General features: G+C 42.1%; 1 protein-coding gene across 1 annotated transcript; it reads right to left on the bottom strand.

Annotated features, from left to right (window-relative positions):
- Nucleotides 1-741: 741 nt before the first annotated feature.
- ranbp9 (RAN binding protein 9) lies at nt 742-20,950 on the bottom strand (the record flags this gene model as incomplete). Its single annotated transcript, XM_079230940.1, has 14 exons — nt 742-2,356; nt 2,957-3,068; nt 4,035-4,186; nt 4,311-4,432; nt 5,379-5,532; nt 5,624-5,778; nt 5,964-6,072; nt 6,300-6,412; nt 7,956-8,140; nt 12,592-12,614; nt 12,953-13,120; nt 15,817-15,869; nt 17,509-17,620; nt 20,734-20,950. 14 exons carry the CDS (start codon nt 20,948-20,950, stop codon nt 2,226-2,228), a joined length of 1,806 nt encoding a protein of 601 aa, XP_079087066.1. The 3' UTR covers nt 742-2,225.
- Nucleotides 20,951-22,871: the final 1,921 nt, after the last annotated feature.

Below are 22,871 nucleotides of genomic sequence, written 5' to 3'. Positions count from 1 at the left end.
CTTTTTCTTTTTTAAATCCCCTCTGTCCATTTGTGCACATCCAAAAAATTTTAAACTACGCGGATAAGGTGATGAGTGTTTGTTTACCGAGAGAGAAACACCCCAAAAAAGATCCAGACTGGAACTACGAAAGAGAAACTTCCTTTTGCAGAATCCAGAACGAACACAGTGTGCGGATACGAAAAGTGACATTTCAGTGAGTAGAAGCTAATTAGCTTAGCTCGCTTCCACTTTGAGTGGACGTCAACGGGGGATGGACATCTTAAATTGCTATAAACTAAACTTGCATCAACATCTGGGGCCTTTAAAATGTTTTATGCGAGAGTAGGAGCATATGGACCGCCTCAAGGTGGCGCCGGTTTTCATCTAACATGACAACGCCGCCGTGAGCTGAAACCGCCATATGAGCTAACGGCCGCTAACGTGCACTAAAAGAAAAAAGCTTGGATTACGGCACAGAGGGAAAGCGTGACGTCAGACAGCTGCCACTCGAGTCATTCGCTGCTTTATTCGTGCTCCGAATCCCGCGTACTGCTAATTTGCGGCGACTACTTTTAGGCGGGAACGCCAGTTCAAAGACGTCCAATCGGAGGCTTAAAGCTTCGACATTGTTTCCACAAATGTGTCCCAAAAAACACTTTTTTTAAATCCTCTGGAAAAATATAAGTGTGACTCTAAACTTTCCTCACCAGAAAAAAAAAAAAAAAGTGAGAAGAACCTATTCTAAAACCGAGGAGGAGGAGCAAAGACATCGATACGAAAATAAAGATCAATAACAACGTTTGCATCAAACCTGCTGTGCAGCCGGGTTCTTTTGTTTTTTTGGGGTGGTAACATCTAAAAACGGGGTCAGAGATCATTGCAGGGTTCCTGCACAGGGTTTCCAGTCCGGAAGCAGTTGAGGATTCTTTTCCGTTAACCGGAGGAGGCCGTTTAAAAAGGTAAAGTTCTGGTGCAGGAACCCAACAGAACATAAAACGAGGACAGACGAGGAACAACCAGCTCGCTTCAGGAGCCACTGGGTATAAAGCGTTAAAGGAGTGAGTGTGTGTGTGTGTGTTAAACTATTTCCTTTCCTTTGATAGCTAAATATCTCACTCTATTGATATATCTCCATTGTTAAATTCATATATAAACGTTAACATGTACACACGCTGCACTCGGTGGGATCGGGACCTTTATTATAATAATAATAATAATAATAATAATAATGAGTGGAACTTTGCTCTTGCTGGCGCTCAACAAATATACTGTGAATGCAAGTAACAATAATTAATAAAATGATAATTAGAATAATAATATCGTCTGCACCATGCCTTGTAAACCTGGAGAAACAAATAAACAAAACAAGAGCCAGGTAACCACGCCTCCACTCCGCCCCACGAAACAACTAAAAACTAAAGAATTTAAAAACAGGGAACGTCGAGTCAAGTGATGCAGATTCTCTCCGGCTTCTTCAAAGTCCCGAGTCCACATGCGTCACGCAGACCACCGCCCAAGTCCGGAAATGGGGGGGAAGAGCTTCTTGGGGAGGGTGAGGGGCTTCTTTTTTGGGAGGAGGAGCTTGGGGATCCCTAACAGAGCCGCTCGTGGAGATGGACCTCTCAAGTCCCGATCAGCCGCCTCCATGTCGTGCCCGGTGATCAGGGTCTACGGGGACCAAAGGGTTTACGGGGACCAAAGGGTCAACGGGTCGGCCATGACGGTCACTCGTCCGTTGTCTTTTTGTTGTTGTCGTTGTCGTCTTATTTTTTCCATTTATATTTTATTTATTTTTTTGTAAGTCTGTCCCACCTGGGTTCGGTGCCCCCCAGGTATACGGGGGTCTTTCGGGGGTTCTGGGTATCTGCGGCAACTCCACACCAGTTTGAGTATTTAAGTTGGTGTCCCCGCTTGTCAGTCAGAATGATGCAGACGCCAGCCTCGCAGGGCTGGAGGTGTGTGTGGTGGTTATGCGAGGCCAACCAAGCCGGTGGCGTATTTTTATTTTTACGATGGAAAGGGAGGTGTGTGTGTGTGTGTGTGTGTGTGTGTGTGTGTGTGTGTGTGTGTGTGTGTGTGTGTGTGTGTATGTATATATATATATATATATATATATGAGATCTAAAGATCTGCCCAGAGAGGAGTCCTGATCCTCGGCGGTGAGGTAAGTCACCGATGGAGGAGGGGGACATTTCTGGACGGGCCCTCAGAGTGTGTGTGTGTGTGTGTGTGTACACGCATGGCTAGTGCAGGTAATCGTCCACGGCGGCGAAGGCGCAGGAGCCGCTGCCAGTTCGTGCCATGATGGTGAGGCACTGGGCGGCCTGACCCACGGCCTGGGCCAGGGGGGGCTGCTTGGGCAGGTTGTGAGTCTCTGGAGGGAGAGAGAGAACAAGAGAGTGTCAGGAGTCAGACCACAAAGAGTGACGATGGTTCAGTGTGCGAGTCTGTCCAGCATATTTTACTACATCCAATGTGCATCAGTTAATATTATTATTAATAATAATAATAATAATAATAATAATAATAATAATAATAATAATCACATGATGTGCGATATCTTTCTCAACATCGTGCAATACTACATTTCAATGCGTGATATTATTTTTAATGAATATAACTTTTTACAAATCCCCCTCTCAATATCATGTTCAATAATACTTTTTCTATTTTAGTTTCTGGTGTTCCCGTCACTATGTACTCTTTGTTGTATTTTAGTTTACTTCTATTTACTAACCGTTGTATTACTGCTTTTACAGTTAATAACCGTTATTCTATTGTATATATTTTTATTATTCTCTGTAACTCTGGCACAAGAGTTTTTCTGGATTAATAAAGTTCCTTCTCATTTTATTTTAATTTGTCAGATCTTCGCAGGTCTTTGGAAACACGGACACCAATGAGCTGAAGGAACCTTTTCAGTTCCTTCAGAAGGATTCCCAGGATTAAAACTACTGGTGGAAACACGACCCACCTAATATTGCACTGTTGAGAGTGGAGCAGACGGGCTCCCTCTGAATGGCATCCAGCTGGTAGCCGACCGGGCTGCTCCAGGGGTCCGAGTAGGCCAGCAGGCTGAAGGCGTCCTGCAGGAGACAACAACAGATGACCTCACCTTCTCTTGTGGAGTACGCTGATCTTACACTACTACCAGTCTTTTCATGTCCAGTCCATCATAAACACACGAAACCTGCTTGCTTTACATTTAGGGGACGCTTTTATCCACCGCGACTTACAAGTCACACACCGTAGAACATCTACGGGGGACATTTGGGGTCAAGTGTCTTTCCTAAGGACACGTCGACATGGACTCGTGACTAGATAGATATACTTTATTAATCCCCCAGGGGAAATTTGTTGTCGTAGTAGCGCCTTACAATTTACAGCTTACAGATACAAATAAACACACTAGTAGACATGGACTAGCGACCATGACCCTAGTCGTGGACTAGCGACATGGATCAACGGGGCCGGGGATTGAACCGCCGATCCTCTGATCGAAGGATGATCCTGCGAGTCCGTACACCAAATATGAAGCTAGTTAGCTTAACCTAAATGCAAAAAAGTAAAATCCAAATGATTATATTTATTTCCTAACAGCAGTTTGGAAGAAGTGAGCGTTCATAAAAAGGCCGGGAAAGGATGCTGTTGAGTTGCATTATGGGAAATGTAAGATCCAATTATTATTATTTCCCCCGTGTATACGTCAGCTTGTTACACTGTTTTTAAGGTTATTTGAACTTTAAGACTTCCTTTAGAAATGACTGAACAATACGTTTCTGTACTGAAATCAAAATATTTGAGTTAGCTTAGTTTGTTGACTTTTAGTACGTTTCTGCTCAAAAACTAACTTATTAGGAAGAAGAATTGATAGGTAATGAAACGGTTTTAGCGTACCTTTAAAATAAGTAAGTAAAAGTTATTATTTAAAAGCTTTTATTTTGAAGGATCAAAAATCAGGGGACTGTTGGGTTTTCAGCAGAACGAAGCGAGAATCTGGGCATTTGGTGGTTGACGCGAGGAGGAATCACGAGCGCAGTGAGACTCGTTACCTTCAGCATCTTCTTGTTGGCGGAGTTCTTGCCACACTCGCGGCGGAGCTGCTCGCTCATGCTCTGGAGCTCCCTGCCGAAGTGGATCATCCTCTCGATGGCCGCCTGGCTCCCGCCGCACAGCTGCCTCTTGGACTGAGTCGACTCCACCTCTGCAGAGCCACGGGCCACGTTTAAGTAAAGCACAGTGCCCACCCAGCAATACACACACACACACACACACACACACACACACTCACACTCACACTCACACTCACACTCACACACTCTACTCACCCATGTCCGCGTCGCAGTCCTCGGGCTCGGCGGCGTGTTTGGAGCTGCCGTTGAGGAAACCGTTGGAGGACGATTCGGTCACTCCGTTGGTGAAGTGGTCGACCTCCATATCCACGTCGCTGCTGAGGCGGGACGCGAGCAGAAGGACGGAGAGGGACGGTCAGTAAGTGTGCGACTAACTCCTCCTCAACAAATGCCACGCGTTGACTTCATGGTGTTAAAACAGTTTCTTTACCACAGGTTGTCTCATTTTGTGCCAATTTCCCCGGAGAAGATATCAAATCCCCGCTAGCTCCCCGCTGTAGCTAGCTAGCGCTGCTGCTAGCTCTCTTCTAGCTCCCCGACAACCACCGAAGGTAGCGGGACCAGCCCCGGATCGACGCCCGACTCGGGCAGAGGGGACGCGGGCAGAGGGGACGCGGGCAGAGGGGACTCGGGCATAGGGGACGCGGGCAGTAGCAGCAGCTGGGAGCAGCGCTAGCTGGCTACAGCGGGGACAACCACCGAAAGGTAGTAGCGGCTTGTAACCCGACTTTTACGGTACTGCGATTTATATCAGCTATAGAACCTTTTGGCATTAGTCAGTTAACGCACGTTTCGTCGGCTTGGATTTTCTCTCAATACGCTTCGTCACTCACTCTCCAGGTCCGTGAGCATTTAAACAAAGTTACCCATAAGTCAACTTGACCATCATGAGCCGACTCCTACGCCGCCGGAAGACTACTTCGCTGGGAAGAGAGCAGACGGGATGCAGCTGAGGAACGTTAGCGGAAGGCTAATCTAAACTATTAGCAACATTTTCTCTCCATCTCCGAAACACTTCGTTGACGTCGTAGCCGTCTTGAGCCGAGAATCACAGTTTATCATCTAAAAACGTGTGAAATATCGAATCCGGCTGACAGCAGGATGTCCTGAAAAAGGTAGGTTTAAGCTCTTGAAGGCAATATGGGTTTTAGTTTGTGTGTTGCAGTTCCTAAGGGAAGGGTACTAATCACAGCCCCCGTTTTCTGAGGCGTAAATTCAGCTTTAAAAAGCTAATTAAATGTTAGCAAGGTTTTTGCTCAGTACCTGGTTATGGGCGGTTGGCTGTGGCTCCCGTTGAGGCTAACGTCAGACGCCGGCACGGTGGAGCCAGAGCTGGGAGGACAGGGCTTGTGACTGTGAGGGGAGGAGCTGTGGCTCTTATTAGACGTCACTCCATTACAGCAGGTACTGTCAAACCCTAAACAAACAAAAAACAGAGGGAGAAGTGTTTATACGTCGGTGTATCTGTTCTAATCTCGCGGTGTGAATGGTCCCAAGCTGGACGGTACCTGGGAGGTACGGCTGGGAGCTGCTGGCTTTGTGTCCGGGGCTGCTGAAGGGCCGGGGTGAGCCGGGGTAACTGTCCTGAGACTTTGGGCTGCGACCTCCCAGACACCTCACCTCACTGTCCGTCCCGTTCACCATCTCTATGAACTGTCTCACCCTGAGAAAACACCGGAGAGGGAAGATCATCGGTTTAAATAGAAAGTGGACAGTCGGCTTTTTGTAGTGGTTGCAGAGATAGACCCTTTTTTGTTTGGGTATGACATTTTCAAGTAAATGGCTTATTATTAAATATGGGATTTTTTAATTCAATCAATTGTGGAAAAACGCCAACATTGGTCTTACTTGAGCATGAAGAGGAGGTCTGGGTTCCTCTCCAGGAGGTTGGGGTAGAGCTGCTGGGTGGTCTCGATGGCCTCGCCCATTCTACCGGACAACACCAGCTTCTGGATCTCTGCAAAGCAACAGGCGACATGTTAACAGGCTACAGCGACACCGTGTCTCTCCAATGGGCTGCTGTCTGTCTCCTGGCACAAAGGCACATAGGTTAAAGAGAAAGTATTAACATTCTTCTTCTGTGGTGTGAACAGCAGACACACTTCCCATATGAATTTCAGCATCAGGTTTTTAACTTAAGGGTCGCAGCGTCATTCAGAGACGGGAACACCCAGGAGGACTCACTCTGTCGGTTTTTGATGGAAGCCAGCTCCTCGTGCACGGCCTGGTCTGTGGATTTGGCGAATGCTTCCGCCGTGGCACAGTAGCTGTGGTGCACCAGGTAGGACGCCACCATCCTGACGAGACAGAGAAAAACAAGCTCTGGGTGAACATTTTACACCAGCATGACTGTAGAATACGATATCTTTATTACAACTACAGGACCCACGATGTAATAAATTGGAACCATCCTTTAAGAATGTGTGTAATGATAAATGTTTAAAGTGTGTGCAGGCGCATTTGAATCCCGAATCAGCACCTAGATGACCCACAATGCAACAGCGGATAAAATCCTCTCGTTGACCGCTTCTCCTGTGCACACATTATTGAAAAAAAAGAAAGAAAATAATCTTGTGTTTAGCGGGGAGATTTGTGCCTGGAGGCCTCGGGGCATCGCTCCACAGCCACCAGTCTGACACCAGCGCAGGAACTTCCCGTTTCCACATCCCACGCAAAAAAAAGGCAACGCCTCCCTCCTCTCCGTCCCGCAACCCCAATCCCTCGTCAAATGGAGATTAAGTCCATTCAGGACAAGTAATCACAGCAACAGAGAGCTAATCCCATCAGAGTACGGAGCACGAGAGAAAGCGGTCCATCTGGGCCGCGATCCTCGTCCCGTCGCCTACGATGTCCAGCACTTCCTCTCCTTTATTTTATTGTGTTTGAAGGGTTGAATTCCAGAAACGGATTTAGAAACGGCCCGCAGTAAATCCCCAAAAGCTCCAGAATGAGCCCGAGGTCGGCCTTCAATGACCTTTTAGTCGGGGTTCATTTAAATGACGACAACAAAAAGACGTTGGTTGAACTGTGAACGTCTTTCCTCAGCGACCAGCCTGCTGTGGAAGGACACATCGTAAGCCCTCTCGTCCTTCGCTGCCCACAACATCTTCGTTACCGATCCAAAACAACTGAGTGTAAAGAAGAAGAGCTGAACTCCGAGAGAGAAACGCTCCGTTTTCTCCACCAAACCTCGTTGAGGAAATCTGGATGAGAAAGCTGCAGAAAAGACTCCCGAACTATAAACTATAAACTTCCTGCTAGAAACGTCCGTTTCCCTGATGGATGTCAACGCCAGAGTGGACGTGCCTAAACGTGCCTTGGCAAAAAAAAGAAGCCTTTCTTTAATGTCGTCAATCGTCATTTTTGATGTATCGGTTCAGGCACCGGTATCGGAAAAAACGATACCCATCCCTAGTTCTCAATGAGTAAAACTCAAAGTATTGATGCTCAAGAAATATTAGTCGCTTACATACAAGGACAAAAAAACAATGTTGATTATTTTTTTTCCTTCCTAAAAAACAACAACCTATAAGCAGAATTGATAAGAGTACTAATACCAATGGGTAACCTCCGTAATGCTGTCAGGTGTGAGCGGATCAGAACCAGAGACGACCACCAACTAGCTGACCCGCCTGCTGGAGACCTTCAAAGAACTAGGACGAAGGGAACGCTCAAGAAAAAGACCAACAGACGAATACTAGAGTATGTTTGAACTTTTGGCGACTTAAACCAGTAATAATTATCGAATGACAAAACTAAAATCAAGCGTGTATCCTCCTCTAGACCCCGTCGTTCCACAGGTTCACGCCAGACTTAGTTCCTCTTTTACGGCCCTCTTACTTCTGGATCATGGACTGCCACTCGCCCTCGCGCTCTCCGATGGGGAAGCGGTCGATCTGGGCCTGGATCTTTGTCCTCCACTCGCGCATGTAGTCCTCGATGTCGAACACGAAGGGGTGCTGGCCGAAGTTTGCGTCCACCACCTCCCCTGGAGTCTGGAGGCCCACGGTCGGGTACAAGTTGGGCTGCGGCGGAGGGATAGTAAAGAATTAGGATGATAATCAAAACAGGAAACAATTAGAGGGGAAAAAAATAACAGGAAAGCAGAAAATATATAAAAGGAAAATAGTGTTTGTCTCCACTTATCCTGAAAGCTCGATATTACAAGCGGATTCTACAATAAAAATGCATTTCCTGAGACACTAAAGAGGCAAGAAGCATGATTTCTATTAGCCACAATGCATCAATCAAGCTGATCAATGAACAGATTGCTCCTAAAGAACCGAATGTCCCGGTGGTCACATCGACAGGTGCTCAGATCTCCTTTACGGTGCGCCACTCAACCTCCCAACCTCCCGTTTTAGGAAACTCCGAGTCACGACAACCTCCGCTCATGCCCGTAAACGTCTCCTTCGATCGGTGTAACGGACCGGTGGCGGTCCGTGACCCGTATGGTTTCTCCCTCGCGGTTCGGACCGCATTCGAACGGCAGATAAATACCCGAAAACAGTTACACTTTGAGCAACACATCCGTGTTTAAAGCGACAGGAGGAGAGCTGGTAGTGCTAGCAGCACCGCTAACGGCTAACGAACAGAAGGGTAACGCTCAGGTACATTATGATGCGTTCAGTCTCCGGTCGGTGAACATGCGTGTTGGGAGATGGTCAATTATAAACGTCATTATGATGTCATTCTGCAAATCATCATCACGTCATCTTGTAAAGTGTAATTTTGGTGAGAAACTTGGATAAATCCATTCGTTTAACGTCTTAAGACTGGCTCAAAGCAGCTTCTATTAGATAAAAATACAATCTCATATTTCCTTATCATGTGAATTTTGATGCAAAAAAAACAAAAAAGCACTAGATAAAAGTATAACATTTACCGGCTTCAGAGCGGTTGAAAATCATTTTAATCTCTTCCATGCCGTCCTTTGCTCTCCGATATAACCGACGCTGTTGCAGCATCTTCGCCAACTGCAGACATTTTGACAGTCGGCCTCCACTTAAGCCCCGCCCCCAAACAAAACTCAGCTAAACGGCAGTTAACTCTTGGTAAAAAACAAGAACAACAGAACAAAGACATCCAAACATCACTGCAAAGCCTCAACCGATTCAAATATTTAACCAATTACATATTATTTCATGATTAAATTATTTGCTGCTTCCTGACGAAAATACAAATGTGTTCCGACACACCGGACGTACGTGCCCTTCTATGGGTTCATTGTTCTACCGATTTAATCACAGCAAAGAGCTGGTGGACTGTGTGTGTGTGTGTGTGAGAAATTAAAGTATCACAACATGTTTACAATCTCAGAAATTAAAAATAGAAGTAGGTCCGGTCTAATAGTTCACGCCAACCGCAAAGCGAATTGGCGATTGATCGCGTGATTATTTGTGTTTATTTGGGTCATTAGCACTAGAGGAGAAGTGGCTTATCTCCACGGAAACCATTATCAACTAACCCAGTGATTCTTAACCATTGGGCCGCGAGCGCCACCTAGAGGGCCACCAAAAACTGTTTTTCACCTGTGACGCTCAGTTACAATACAGCTTCCCACCACGTGGTGGCGGAAATGCGTCAGTCAGTTGTTTAACAAGCTCTAATATGCAGAAGAAGAAGCTCAGCCAGCAGCTAGCTAGCCTTTAGCGAAAGTTATAGAGAAGTATTTAAAAAGAAATAATGACGACGAAAGTGCTGCTGAACTTCCCACAAAACGTCTAAATGTTTGTGCAAGTATAGTCCTGACTTCACGAAGTAGGGCTTTGTGAACGGAGGTAACGAGGCGGAGCCCTGAGCCTGTGTGTGGAGTGAGGGCTAACGCTAGCCTCGCTAACGCAGCACTGAAGGCTTCACAGCTAAAGCGATATCTAAAGACCAAACATCCAACGCTCGTGGGAAAGCCGGTGGGGTTTTTCAAGAGAAAGGAAAATGTACTACAGATGCAGTAAAGGTCTGTCTGTCACTGACGGGCAACTCCAAATGTGCTGTGAAAGCCAGCTGTCACAGATATGAAGAGCAACTTCTGGTTCTGCAAACATGAAGACTGCTGAAGCATATCATTCACATCATAAGGCTATATTTTAATTTGCACTTTATTTAGATGTTATTTACAGTTTATTTCATTTTTAAATTATTATTTTTAAGTGTGAACACTTGTCTGCACACTAATAGTTGCCCAATAATTGTGAACACAGAGCCTAAGAAAGTAAAAACCTAACTTTTACTGTCTTAACTATTCATAGTATAGTTTAAGGTTTATTAACATTTTGGATTAATTGAGAGCACTGTAGTTGTTCAATAATACAATTAATCCTCAAAACATTTACTAATAATTGTGCAGTGTATTTATTTTATTACTACATATTTTTCAAATTTCAATTTATTTTCTCAGTTTTTCTTTTTAGTCTCCCTTGTTTTTGTTAAAAAAACGCATTATTAGTTAGTAGTGTGTTAATACGCCTGACTTGAGCCTTTAAATTAGTTATTGTATTAGCTTGATTTGTTCCATGACTTGATGTCTGTGCAGGTTCACATACACATGATCAATAAATGTATTTGTGATGATCACATTGTATCATGTCATTTTTTATATTTTCTTTGCTTGTTAAACTGTAGGTAGATTTGATTCAGTTATTGAATACAAGTCAAACCAAGAGTGAGATCAATTAGTTAATAAACCAATTCAGTGTTAATATTTGAATGGGCCCCGGGGCACTTTGTACTTGAAAAGTTGGGCCCAGAGGTCAAAAAGGTTAAGAACCCCTGAACTAAGCCATTTATTGCCGCCATCGACCATGGAAGAGATTCAACCACAATTGCCGCTTTGTCCTCGTTGTGGAAGTGCCAGATATCACCAGGAAACTGGTTTTACCGCAGCAGTTTGAACCCAAAATAAATTATTGCGCCGCGATTTAATCCCAATAAACGGAAAGAAATGATGCCGAAATGTCATAAATGTCATAGATTTGTACAAAGTCTGAATTTGTGCGTTGTTGATTCTCTACGCAAGACGCCAAGCGAACAACTTCTTAAAATGCTCCATTTCTGAATGGAGTTTGGCTCAATTGCTGCCATCTATGCGAACGTTGCAGCTGCTTCATCAACACAAGGTTGTTTAGACGTTATGTTGTGTGGTTATCGTTTGTACCACGTTGTTTATACACAAACATTCATCCAGAGTCGGCTGGTCTTTGTACTAGTAAGAGTCACAGCGTTGTGTTTGTTGTGAACGCAGCGTGACTCTGAATGCGTGTCAGGAGTGGGTTATGGGTGAGGGAATAAATAGTCCCCAAAAGAACAATAGTACAAAAGGTGTGTGTGTGTGTGTGTGTGTCTCCTTTGTCACGGTCCAACAACCACAAAGGTCAGCTGTGCCGAGGTGACGCACTTCACTGCACAACTCTGGAGGAACATGAATGTCTGGGTCACGGCCGAGTTCGTTCCGCTGCTCAATGGATTATTGTTGAGGCTAAGACTCTTATTTTCTTCAACCTCGAGAGAAAGAACCGGCCGGGGCGTCACATAATGAAGAGACTCGCCCGACACAGAAGGTGAGCGATGTCCCGTTAATGCACCAAGAGTAGGCAAACTTCTAAAGTCGTATTTAAACTTCTAGTAAAAGTAATTCTGCACCGAGGCGAGGTACACGGAATCACCTTTTATTTTTTATTAAACACGTAAATCTGACACCGAGCGAAACGAACGCCAGGAGTCACTCTGGAGAGCGGAGGAAGTCGAACTAAGAGATAAATAATAGATAATTAATAAATTGTTAACCTCAACCACGTCCTTCATCACCAGCTAGTTGTGAACTTTTATACACGTCTGTTTGGTGCCACGCAGGTTTTGTAAAGGACAAGTCATCACTGTTGCATAATAATAATAATAGTTGATTGCACTTCATGTTGAAAACAGATACAACATTTTTTTTAATATATATATATATATATATATATATATATATATATATATCTCCTTTTATTGAAAAGTTCTTATTATTTATATAAATATTAAAACATAATATAATTGTTTTATCAATATTTGTATATACACATACATACTAAGACAAATTTTTGTCTTTTTATTTAAAAAAAATATTATAATTGTTTTATTATTATATACATAATAAAACAACTTTTTTTCAATAAAAGAATCAACATGTATTTTTTTTAAATGCTGTTTATGGTGGATTATAGCCAAAATAACAGAACATTGTCAGTGTAGAAATGATATAAAAAGAAAATGGCTTCAAGCTCAACTATGGAAAAGGACACACTGTGAATCATCCTTCTCAAGGTGTTCCTCTCTAGTGTCAGAGAGCAGCTCCATCATTAAAGCTTTCCAGCCCTCAGACACTTTCTACAGTGTAAACGTTCTGACGGCTAACAGCTGCTGTCCAGTCTGCTTAATAATGGAAACAAAACAAAAGATTGAGTTACCAGACAGCAGTGGACGGACTCTGGGTACTTACGGGAAGGTCTGTGAAGGCGATGCCTGCAGAGGAAGAGAGGAAGTGTCAGCGTCAGCATGAACACACACATGAACACACACACACACCTTTCTGCAGTAACGCGATTTCTTAAAATGTCACGTAAACGAGACGCACTATTCAGGAGAACCCGGCTTCCTTAACACAGAAGAAGAAAGAAAAGATGGCGAACTCGAAGCGGTCGTTAGAACAATTGAATCTGTCAGACTAAATATAGCAGTTTCTGGCATGGGACAATTATCCTGCAGACAAAGCATCAGCATATGCTACAAACGCTTAAAAACTTAGAGAATGCAGCTTCAACACATGAAGCATATACTTCTATACAACCGGGGCTCCTCACCTAAGCTGTGTCCGTTCTTCGTGTAGAAGCAGGTGTTGTTGATGAGGTTCACGCAGCAGCCGATGACGTCGCCGGTGGTGAACGTGGGTCCGTACGGCTGCCCGGTGCCGGACGAGCAGAAGGAGTGCCCGTCGTCTCCGTGGTAACCGTACGAGTGCTTGTCCCAACCTGAAGGAGAAGGTGTGAAAACCACAGCAGATGGTTCGTTTTTGGACTAAAAACACACATAATAATAATGTCAAAGTCCAGCGTTTAGAAATCAAGAGGCATTTGTGACCAATAATTAAGACTCAAGAGATGGAAGAAAAAAAATAGAGAAAGAAAGAAAACTAGACTCTTGAGGACTTGAGTGCCGTAGGCGCTCTGGAAAATAATTAAAATGCAGCGTGAATGTGTGAATAACCGAAATAATGCAGGAGGAGAGTTTCTAGGAACCTCAAGAAGAAAAATAATGACAACCACAAATAATGAAAAATAAACATTTTACTGCAATCCCAACAATCGAATTCGACAACTCGTGTTTTAACCATTTTTTTGGAGGGTGGAGAGATTGTTGTTGTTTTTACGTGGAAACAAAGCCAGTCCGAAGCAGAAATGCTTAGTCGTCGTTCCAAAGCGTGGAGACACACAGGTGTGTTTGGGTAACGGAAACAAGAAGCAGACACCTCGAGGTAATTGAACCGAGAAAGTCAGTCTTTAAGTCGCTGGACTTGCTTGTTGTTGTTGTTTTCAGTGTGAGATTTGGATGTTAAAAGCATCTGTCAGCTCTGGGCCTCCTGTTATCTTGGTACGGAGGGACTGGAGCTGCTGGGCGGGTCCCGTTGTCCTGTTTGGCCCGATAAACCCAACCCTCCAGTCTTTGTGCTAAGCTAGCCTAGCTGCAGCTTCAAATGTAACGGACAAGACGCGAAAGTGAGATATCAATCCTCTTTTCTAAGTCTCCGCAAGAAAGCAAATAAACATTCCCCAGAAAGTAAAACTTCTTCTTTTTCTGTTTCAATTGAGACATTTTAAATATAGACGTCATGGCTTTTAGTAAAGAAAAAGTCCTCAAACTTATCTGTATTTCATTTTCTGCTTACTCATCAAAAATGTGTGTATATATATATATATATATATATATATATATATATATATATATATATATATATATATAGATAGATAGATAGATAGATAGATAGATAGATAGATAGATAGATGAGAACATCGGCCCACACATCGATTAGGATAAATGCGATATCCAGATTAAACCCCACTGGTGTGCGTTGCCATTTTTCTCACTCTAAATATCTCCTCTGCTATTGGACAACCCATGTAGGTCAACCACTAATCCAGATGTCACTCAAGTATTTCCGTTTTAATATTATGGCCCTCTGATCAAGGCCCACCCAAAAGAAAAACAGCCAGATTATTCCATCCTCTGCCTCCACGTCTCAGTTTCTCCAATACAGACAAATGTGATCCTCTTTAGACACATGTACAGGCCTGCAAACTCATGAGGGGTGAAAAAGGTGACACCAGGAAGGGGGGGGGGGGGGGGGGGGGGGGGCGGCAGTGACGGGCGAGTCAGTGCCGAACAGCGTCACTATGGGTTGCATTTCTTCTTTTGTCAATACCTAAGTGTAAAAGTATATATATATAAAAAAAAAACAGTGCTTTTCTTTGAAAAATAAGGACATTTCTAAGTGACCCCAAACTTTTGAACAGTAATGTGTGTGTGTGTGTGTGTATATATATATATATATATATATATATATATATATATATATATAAAAAAATGTAGACTTAATACTTACAATATGAAATACTGCTGCACTATACTGAATATTGTTTTGCTACTACTACATTTCACTTCATAATATTACACTTATATGCCATAATATGCATAATGTACCAGCCTTTTTATTTTTATTTGACCATACTATCATATATATACTGTTATACCACTTTACTTTGAGGAGACATCACTGTTAGTCTAGAACACTGAATAATGTTTCCACCAGGTAAACCTGAACATGCACACCTCTCTCTGTGTGACATCATTATAACCACATAACTCTATAGATTATAATTACCGAGATGATACACTTTTTTCTACACGTAGATCTTGAAGCCTTGAATATAAACAGGAGCCCGGCCACCCTACGGAGGAAACTCATTTCGGCCACTTGTTTTTTAATTAAAATACAAGTTGGATAAAATCTCCACTTATATCCTCTCCTTATATGTGGTCAGGTGTCGGTAGGTAGAACTGAGTCGCCGCTGACTCGCCGCTCTCCTGTCTGACGTCACACGCTGCCACGGACTCGCCGCTGCCAGTAATCTCACTCGCTGTCTCTCCCAACAACGCTAGCTAACGTGTTAGCTAGCTGACTAGCTTGCTATTAAAAAACTGGTGGGAGGGAAATGAAGCCGCTGATTGGCCAAGACTCGACCTGTCAAATATCTTCTATTGCGAAGATCGCGACCTCAGCTTTTTTCCGTGTCTCACTCCAATCTCAGAAACACTGGGCGGCCAGTTGAATGCCCCCACCCCTCCCAAAAACAAAAACTCTTCGGCTCTACACGAGTCACGTGGATGACATATTTTGATTTCAAAATGTCGAATTTCAACGAAAGGTGACAAGTTTGCAGGTCTGCATGTAGGACATTTTGTATCCTCCAAACCACTAATTGAAGTGAATAGCTTCTCCCTTAGCGTCACACCTACACCTGGTGCCACACACCTCCGCCAGACAATCAGCTCAGACGAGCCGCGCCCACACAAACAGTCAGACACGAGACAGACGAGTTCTTCTCACGGCGCCTGTGAGGAGGAGGCAACAAACACTGTGGAGGAAAACACAAAAAAAGTGTTGTCTTACCGGGGAGTCTGTTCATGTTCACGCCCTGAGCCGAGAGGCCGATGCCCATGTACCTGTGGAGCAGACGGGTCGAGCGTTTAGTCGGACACGTAAAAAACATCTCCACAGTAACAGCCGGCGGTGTTATAATACTATGTGTAAAACGTGTAATTACATATTTAAAAAACAAGCCACCAGTGATGGAATCCAATGAAACGTGGGAATTTATTATTTATGATCATCAAAGTGTTCAGACATCTCGGGTCAAGGAGGTTCAAAACAAAAACTAATGCAGTCAGAAAGTCATGTGACCTGTGGTGGTCACACTGTAAGATGAGACAGGGTTCATACACATTCTGACCAATGAATTTCCATGACTTTAAACCAAATTTCCATGACCAAACATTGTGAGAAATCTGGGTGTAAACATGAAAAAGTGAGAAAATGTAGTATTTAAACTAACAATGAGAATACAAAGCATACAGTAAACCTTAAATGACACAAATGAATGAGAGACAATAGTTTGATTAATATCAAACTATTGTATAGTCAAACAATGAATCAAACAATGAATAAACATTTATATAGATGCCTGTATGTATGCCTGCTTATATTTTGAGCGTCTTTCTTTTAAAAGCATATTCATTATTTCAAACTCAGCGTAAACGAACGACATGAACACATGAATATAACACATTTACATGACTTTTAGGATTTTTTTTTCACTGATTTTTCCAGGCCTGGAATTAACCATTTAAATATTCCATGACTTCTCCAGGTTTTCCATGACCGTAAGAACCCTGATGAGGACTTTCTTTGTGACCTCTAACCCTGTGAAGATTTGAATCCATCTTTCACTTCATGAGATTTTTCCGTGTTCTGTAGTCTACTGATATAAATGTCGAAAAATAATAATATATACTCACACATCCTACAGCGTTAGCGACGCATTACTTAAAGCAGCATTCATATACATGAAGGAGTGCAAGAAGCGGCTTGGAATAAAATAAGTTTCCATTTAGATTTGACAACACGTCGACCAGCTGAAACACATTTTATAATCTCATATGGAAAGAGAACAGGACTCTAATCTCCCGTGGGCGATCGTCTCTTATTCAGATGATTAGTGAGCTTCCATAAAGATTCCCTCAATTAACAGGGCTGACATCATGACAACTATTGTGCAGTGTGTTGCTTTGGTAAAAGATGCTGATGCAAGTTAACAAGCAGCTACAACGAGAGCCATGTAAACCCAGATTAGACGTGTCTATTGTTTGGGCTTCCGTAGATAACAGATTAAGGTTTAGAGCAACTCTTCACCTAAACATAAATAAAGATCCAGCATATGAGCAGTTCATTAGTGATGCTAGTTGAGTTTGGTAAACCGTTAATAGGATTAACAATATTACAAGTCAATAACCTCCCTGGTGAACCCATCAGGCTCAAGTTTATCACACACCAGAATAAAAACGTCCCTCTACTTTTCATTCTGTTTTCTACCGTGTCAGAAAAATTACGACCTCACAAGGCTGTTGGTCCGTTGAAGTCATCGCGATTGATCCACATTTTTAAACGACAATCAATCAGTTGTGGAGATGTTTTACTTTGGACTGAATTCTGAAGGACACACACACACACACACACACACACACACACACACACACACACAGACACACACATAGACACACACACAGACACACACAGCGTCCTTACCCATCTCGGCCTTTGCTGATGATCTTCACCTCAAAGTAGTAGACTCCGCAGGCGGCCGGGATGGGGTGGGTGGCCCGTACCGACGCGGCATCTTTCGGGGTTTTGCCGTGACCTAACAGAGACAAGGAGCGGCCATTATACATGAGACAGGATTCATAGGAAGGGATGTAAAACACACACACCCACAGAAGCTGTTCTACAGCTACTGAAGCCGACGACCACCACTTTTGGTTTGGCCTCTCGTCAGCCATTTTGAGTCACTTTAACTCAAAGCGCAGTGCAGACATTCATGTAGAAAGTGTGTAGTCTTTAAAAAAAAAAGCCGCTTGTTTTTGTAGCTTTGACCCAAAAAGGGAACGTTGACCGTACTGGACCGTGATGTTCACACTGAAGGAATACTAATCTGACAGAGACTCAAAGTTTTACTTCCCAAAAAGAAAACGGTTTGAAGGGAAATTAGAGCTAGTCCCAATATTTTTTTAGGTAAATGTATATATTATTAGTATTTTGTGTTTAATAACGGCTTACAGTGGTTTTATATGAAAGGAAAAGTAGACCTTGTGATCATCAAACAATACTTGATGACATTTTAATGAATACTCCATGGCACAAGAGAGCCTATGAATCTGGACTGGCTGTTGTTGTTGTGCTGCTCATCCGGTTGGACAGTAAAGCTAACGTTAGCTCATGCTGCTGCAGTATTATTAAGGGTCAGATATCAGAAATGTTTACATTGTGAGATGCTACTTAGCAGCAGGTTGAAGTTATTACAACACGTGGACAACTATGTGGCTGTTATTATTATTATTATTATAATAATACTACAGTTGTGAATGTCAGGATCAGGGTTGGAAGAACTGAGTAATCTAAAGTGTATTATTTTACTATATGTCAGATCAAATTGGTCCATTTTTCTGTGGAAAACAAGCGTGTTTACTTTGAATCCTGGGAAAACCCTAACAATGCACAACTGTATCCGATTGTTTTTATTTATTCATGTAGAAACTACAGATTTGTTATTATTTTAGATACAAATGTATTTGGTGTTGTACTAAACAGACCACAATAAAAGGCCTGGAGTTAACACTACATGAAGTAAGTTTAACTAGCGAGCTGGATATTAGTTAGGAAAACCTCAGGACACTTTGAAATCTGGAAGATGAAGTGATGAGAAACTAAAATTGTTGAAAGATAAAAGAATAAATCATTTAGGAAAACACAACAAATACAATAAAACCAACAGAACCTGTAGACACAACTATGGTTGTTTACATTAAGCTTTTCACTGTCAATTAACCCATTTATTATTTTTCAGATTAATCTAAAAAAAATTGAGATAAATTATGAAACTTGCTCATTATAAACCAACATTTTTAATTGTCTTGTGTCCAGCCAACAGTCCAAAACCTAAAGATATTCAACTTGCAAAGAATTGGCGACTCGTATCTTTTGACAAGCCATAGCTGTCAAACATTTGGCATCTGTGCCGGGCTAATCAATAACGTTAATAAAGTCGCTGGTGATTGATCCACCAATCAACTATTCATGTTGGATTCCCCAATTCTGTTGCGTAATTAATGTTGTAAACTGTTATTCCTATTTCATGGCATACAATGTCACTTTAGTGACACGTTATAGCCATTAAACACCTTCTCAGATGAGCTATATAGAAATAACTACATCACCACAGTTGTTTGTTTTATTTTGTACTTAATTTAACATCTATTGCACTGTTGCTGTTGTTGTTGATTGTCTCGTCTAATGTTATGCACCTTGCGCCAAGAAAAAAATCCTTGTTTGTGTAAACATATCTGGCGAATAAATGGTTCTGATTCTGATGTTCACCTAACAGACGCGTGACCTCTCTGCAAATGCCAAGGTCCTTGTTTATTTCCCCCTCAAAGAAACAATGATGTTCTTTGGGGTTTTAATTACTCAGATTTTCCTAATTTGTTAATCTGCTAAAGATTTTCTCAATTAATTGGTAGATAAAAAGTCAGAAAACAGTGGAAAAATCTGGGTGCAATTTTTCAAATGCACAACACGACATATTAAAGCGCCAAAAACATAAAACAAAGTGATTACAGGTATTATAGAATATAAGGAACAGCAGCAAATATTTGCAATTAGGTAGCTGGAACTAGTCAATTGTTGGCATTTTGCTTTTAAAATGTAGCTTTAAGGATCAATTGATTAGCAAAATAGGTGCTGTTTAATAAACCAATGCTTCAGCTCTCGTACTTATGATGAAGTATCCCAATAAAGAAGGCCTTGGTGTCATTTATCTGTACTAATAAGTACTATCAATAATTTTAAATAATGATCTTTAACTAAATTAAACGGTTCCGTATTTTCTGTTTATTTATATTAATATAATTCCATCCCTGATTGCCACAGAGCCATAGTCATGATCAAACTAATTAAGACTGTTTTAAGAGGCGATGGTTCACGTATAACATTAAAATTAATATTGAATGCTAAAGTTCACACCTGCTCAGAGAGATCCAGGTGAAGGGGTTGCATAACGACAGAACAATCTGTCCGTCACCAGGAGGAGTGCGCATGTGCAGAGGGCCTGGTCAGACACAGAACAACACACCCAGGAAGTACAGTTACAGTCTTCCTTCTTTTATTTAAAAACTATTGCCTTTTCCTTGTAGGCCACCTAAAAAAAAAAACAACAACAACCTGCTGGCAGGTTTTGCTTAACGACCCGACTGTCACGTGATGTTAAACCCTCATCACCATCAATCACTACGTCACTGGAGGCCGATCAATGCTTCTGAATAACTTGAGCTACTCGACAGTGTATTTCCTGTACAGTTAAATGAATCTATACACACACACATATATACACATATATACATATTATAATAATGCTGCTGTAGCCTTCCCAAAGGAAAAAAATAGATTTGTTAGGTCATGTCCGACTCACATCGAGCCAAACCAAGAGATGCACTTTGTTTATGTTTCTACATCCGATGTGGCATATATACATAAATATATACATCGTATATATTTAAAACAACGATTGTGCTGATAAGCTGCGTAATGTCAGCAAACGGAGGGCAAGCTAACTAGCTAGCTAGTAGGTCACTGCTCTGGCTGTGCATACACCTCGCCAGCTGGTCGGATTGCAAGATGTCCTCTCGCCTTGTTGTTGTTGTTGATGAAGCCTACTTTGTTTTTAGATCCGCTAAACCGCCCGTGTCCCGGTGTCAGTACCTTTATAGTGGACGCGGAGGTTGTTCTGGGACAGTCCGATGTAGCTGAACTTGTCCTTCGGGCTCCAGGAGCGTGGCAGCGGGGTCTCGCGTTCGTTGACGGCCGGGTAGAGCTGCCGGAGCCGCTGGTTGAGCTCCTTCTCCTGCTCGTTCAGAGCGGAGTCTCCGTGGACGACGACCGACATCAGGAACCCGCAGCCCGACGACTGCCCGGACATGGCGACCGCCAGACTCTATGGGAGGGGGCTAGAGCGGCTTGTCAGCTACAAGCCGGAGCTACTTGCGTCCGTCAGCGTCAAGTTTATATATAAGAAAATACAGAAACAAAAAAAGAAAAAAGGGAGGGTTAGCTAAGCTAGTTAGCAGGCTCAGCTAACTTGCTCCACAGGTTAACCCGAGCCAGTTAGCTGGGGCGCTAAGCTAGGCTAAGCTAACTGGCTCTGCTGCTTCAACTAGAGTTAGTTAGCCGGGGCGCTAAGCTAGGCTAAGCTAACTGGCTCCCCTGGTTAACCAGAGCTAGTTAGCCGGGGGAGCTAAGCTAACGCGTTTAGCTCGGCTTGGGGGGGGTTTGACGTTAGCTGACACGAAGCCGCGGATACAGACACTTAAGACGGGTAACCGGGGATCGGAGGAAAACCGTTTTAAAAAAAAAGAGACAAACTGTCGCCGGGAATAAAGTTACGCACTGACGTTAGCGTGTGAGTGTGATGAGCTCGCGCTAGCCTCGATCTTTTGTTTGTTGTCGGAGCGTCATTCGCAAATCCGACTGGCTGAGAGCAGCCTCACTCACTTCCTGTGGGAACGCGTCATAAATACACAACACGGTGAACGTGCAGCAGGTTCAACGTTGTTATAAATATATATGTATATATATAGTCTCCTATATATATATATATATAAAGTTAGTTTTTTGTATTGTATTTGTATTGCAAAAGTGATGTTGGGCCCTTTTAAAATGTTTAACATACAATAGGATTAAGGTAATTGTAAATGTTTTTATTCTAGTTGCCAGCAGAAGGTCAGTTTTGTTGAGAGTACATTATTGCGTATGGATACATTTGGGTTTTTATGGAATAAACTACGAGCTTCATCATTGAATGGCTGACCATGGAAAGTATAGTCTGCAGAAGAGCATGTTTGAGTGCAAATAAATTGATATATATACTATATATATATATATATGTATATATATATATATATATATATATATATATATATATATATATATATATACATATATATATATATATATGTATATATACGTATATACGTATATATATATATGTATATATATATATATATATATATATATATATATATATATATATATGTATGTATATATACATATATATATATATGTATATATATATATATGTATATATACGTATATATGTATATATATATATATATATATATATATATAAACAGTCCAAATCATTACCTTGCCAGATACAAAACTGTCATACCATGACATGCACAATAACCAAAGATGAAATGTAAGATATGCTACTGTAACCAATAAAGAGTGCAATCATGAAAGCAAACACACACATTACTTTGTCAATGTCAATAATGCAGACGCTAAGGGAAGGTCATCTCTTATCCTTGACAACAATTGTAAACTCACACCAATCAAATATTTCGCAAATTTAATTTGTACACCATGGGTGAGTGACAAAAACATATAATATTTTCAAATCCCTGACAAACGCTATTTTACACAGCCCAACTTAATCAAAAGTAGCCCACTTTCAGTAATCACTTTCAGGATGATTATTTCTTTGAAATGATGCAGCTGCAAGGTCCAACTCTAACCCAAATCATAGCACAATATGTGAACATTCTCTCTGCAAAGGTTGACTTCGATAAAGTGAAGCAGAACAAAGTTAGAAAGGGTTTAGTACAGAGAAAACTCAAACGAGGTCTCATTGGGGCCCATTTGGGCTATTTGAATATTCTCATGTACCAAACCATATATTTCACTTGTATATTACTTATGTTGTTCAATACATCCAAATACAGCAGCTATGATTTACAGTTTCATAAAACAATCGTTCAGTTTCCCGCTAGGGGGGGGGGGGGGGGTAAAAGGTTTAAACGCATATGAATTTGGGAAAAGATGTTGTATTTCATCACAAT

Source organism: Taurulus bubalis (genome assembly GCF_910589615.1).
Source record: "Taurulus bubalis genome assembly, chromosome: 1".
NCBI lineage: Eukaryota > Metazoa > Chordata > Actinopteri > Perciformes > Cottidae > Taurulus > Taurulus bubalis.
Note: the sequence above shows the minus strand (reverse complement) of the source record. Positions and strands in the feature narration are given on the sequence as shown.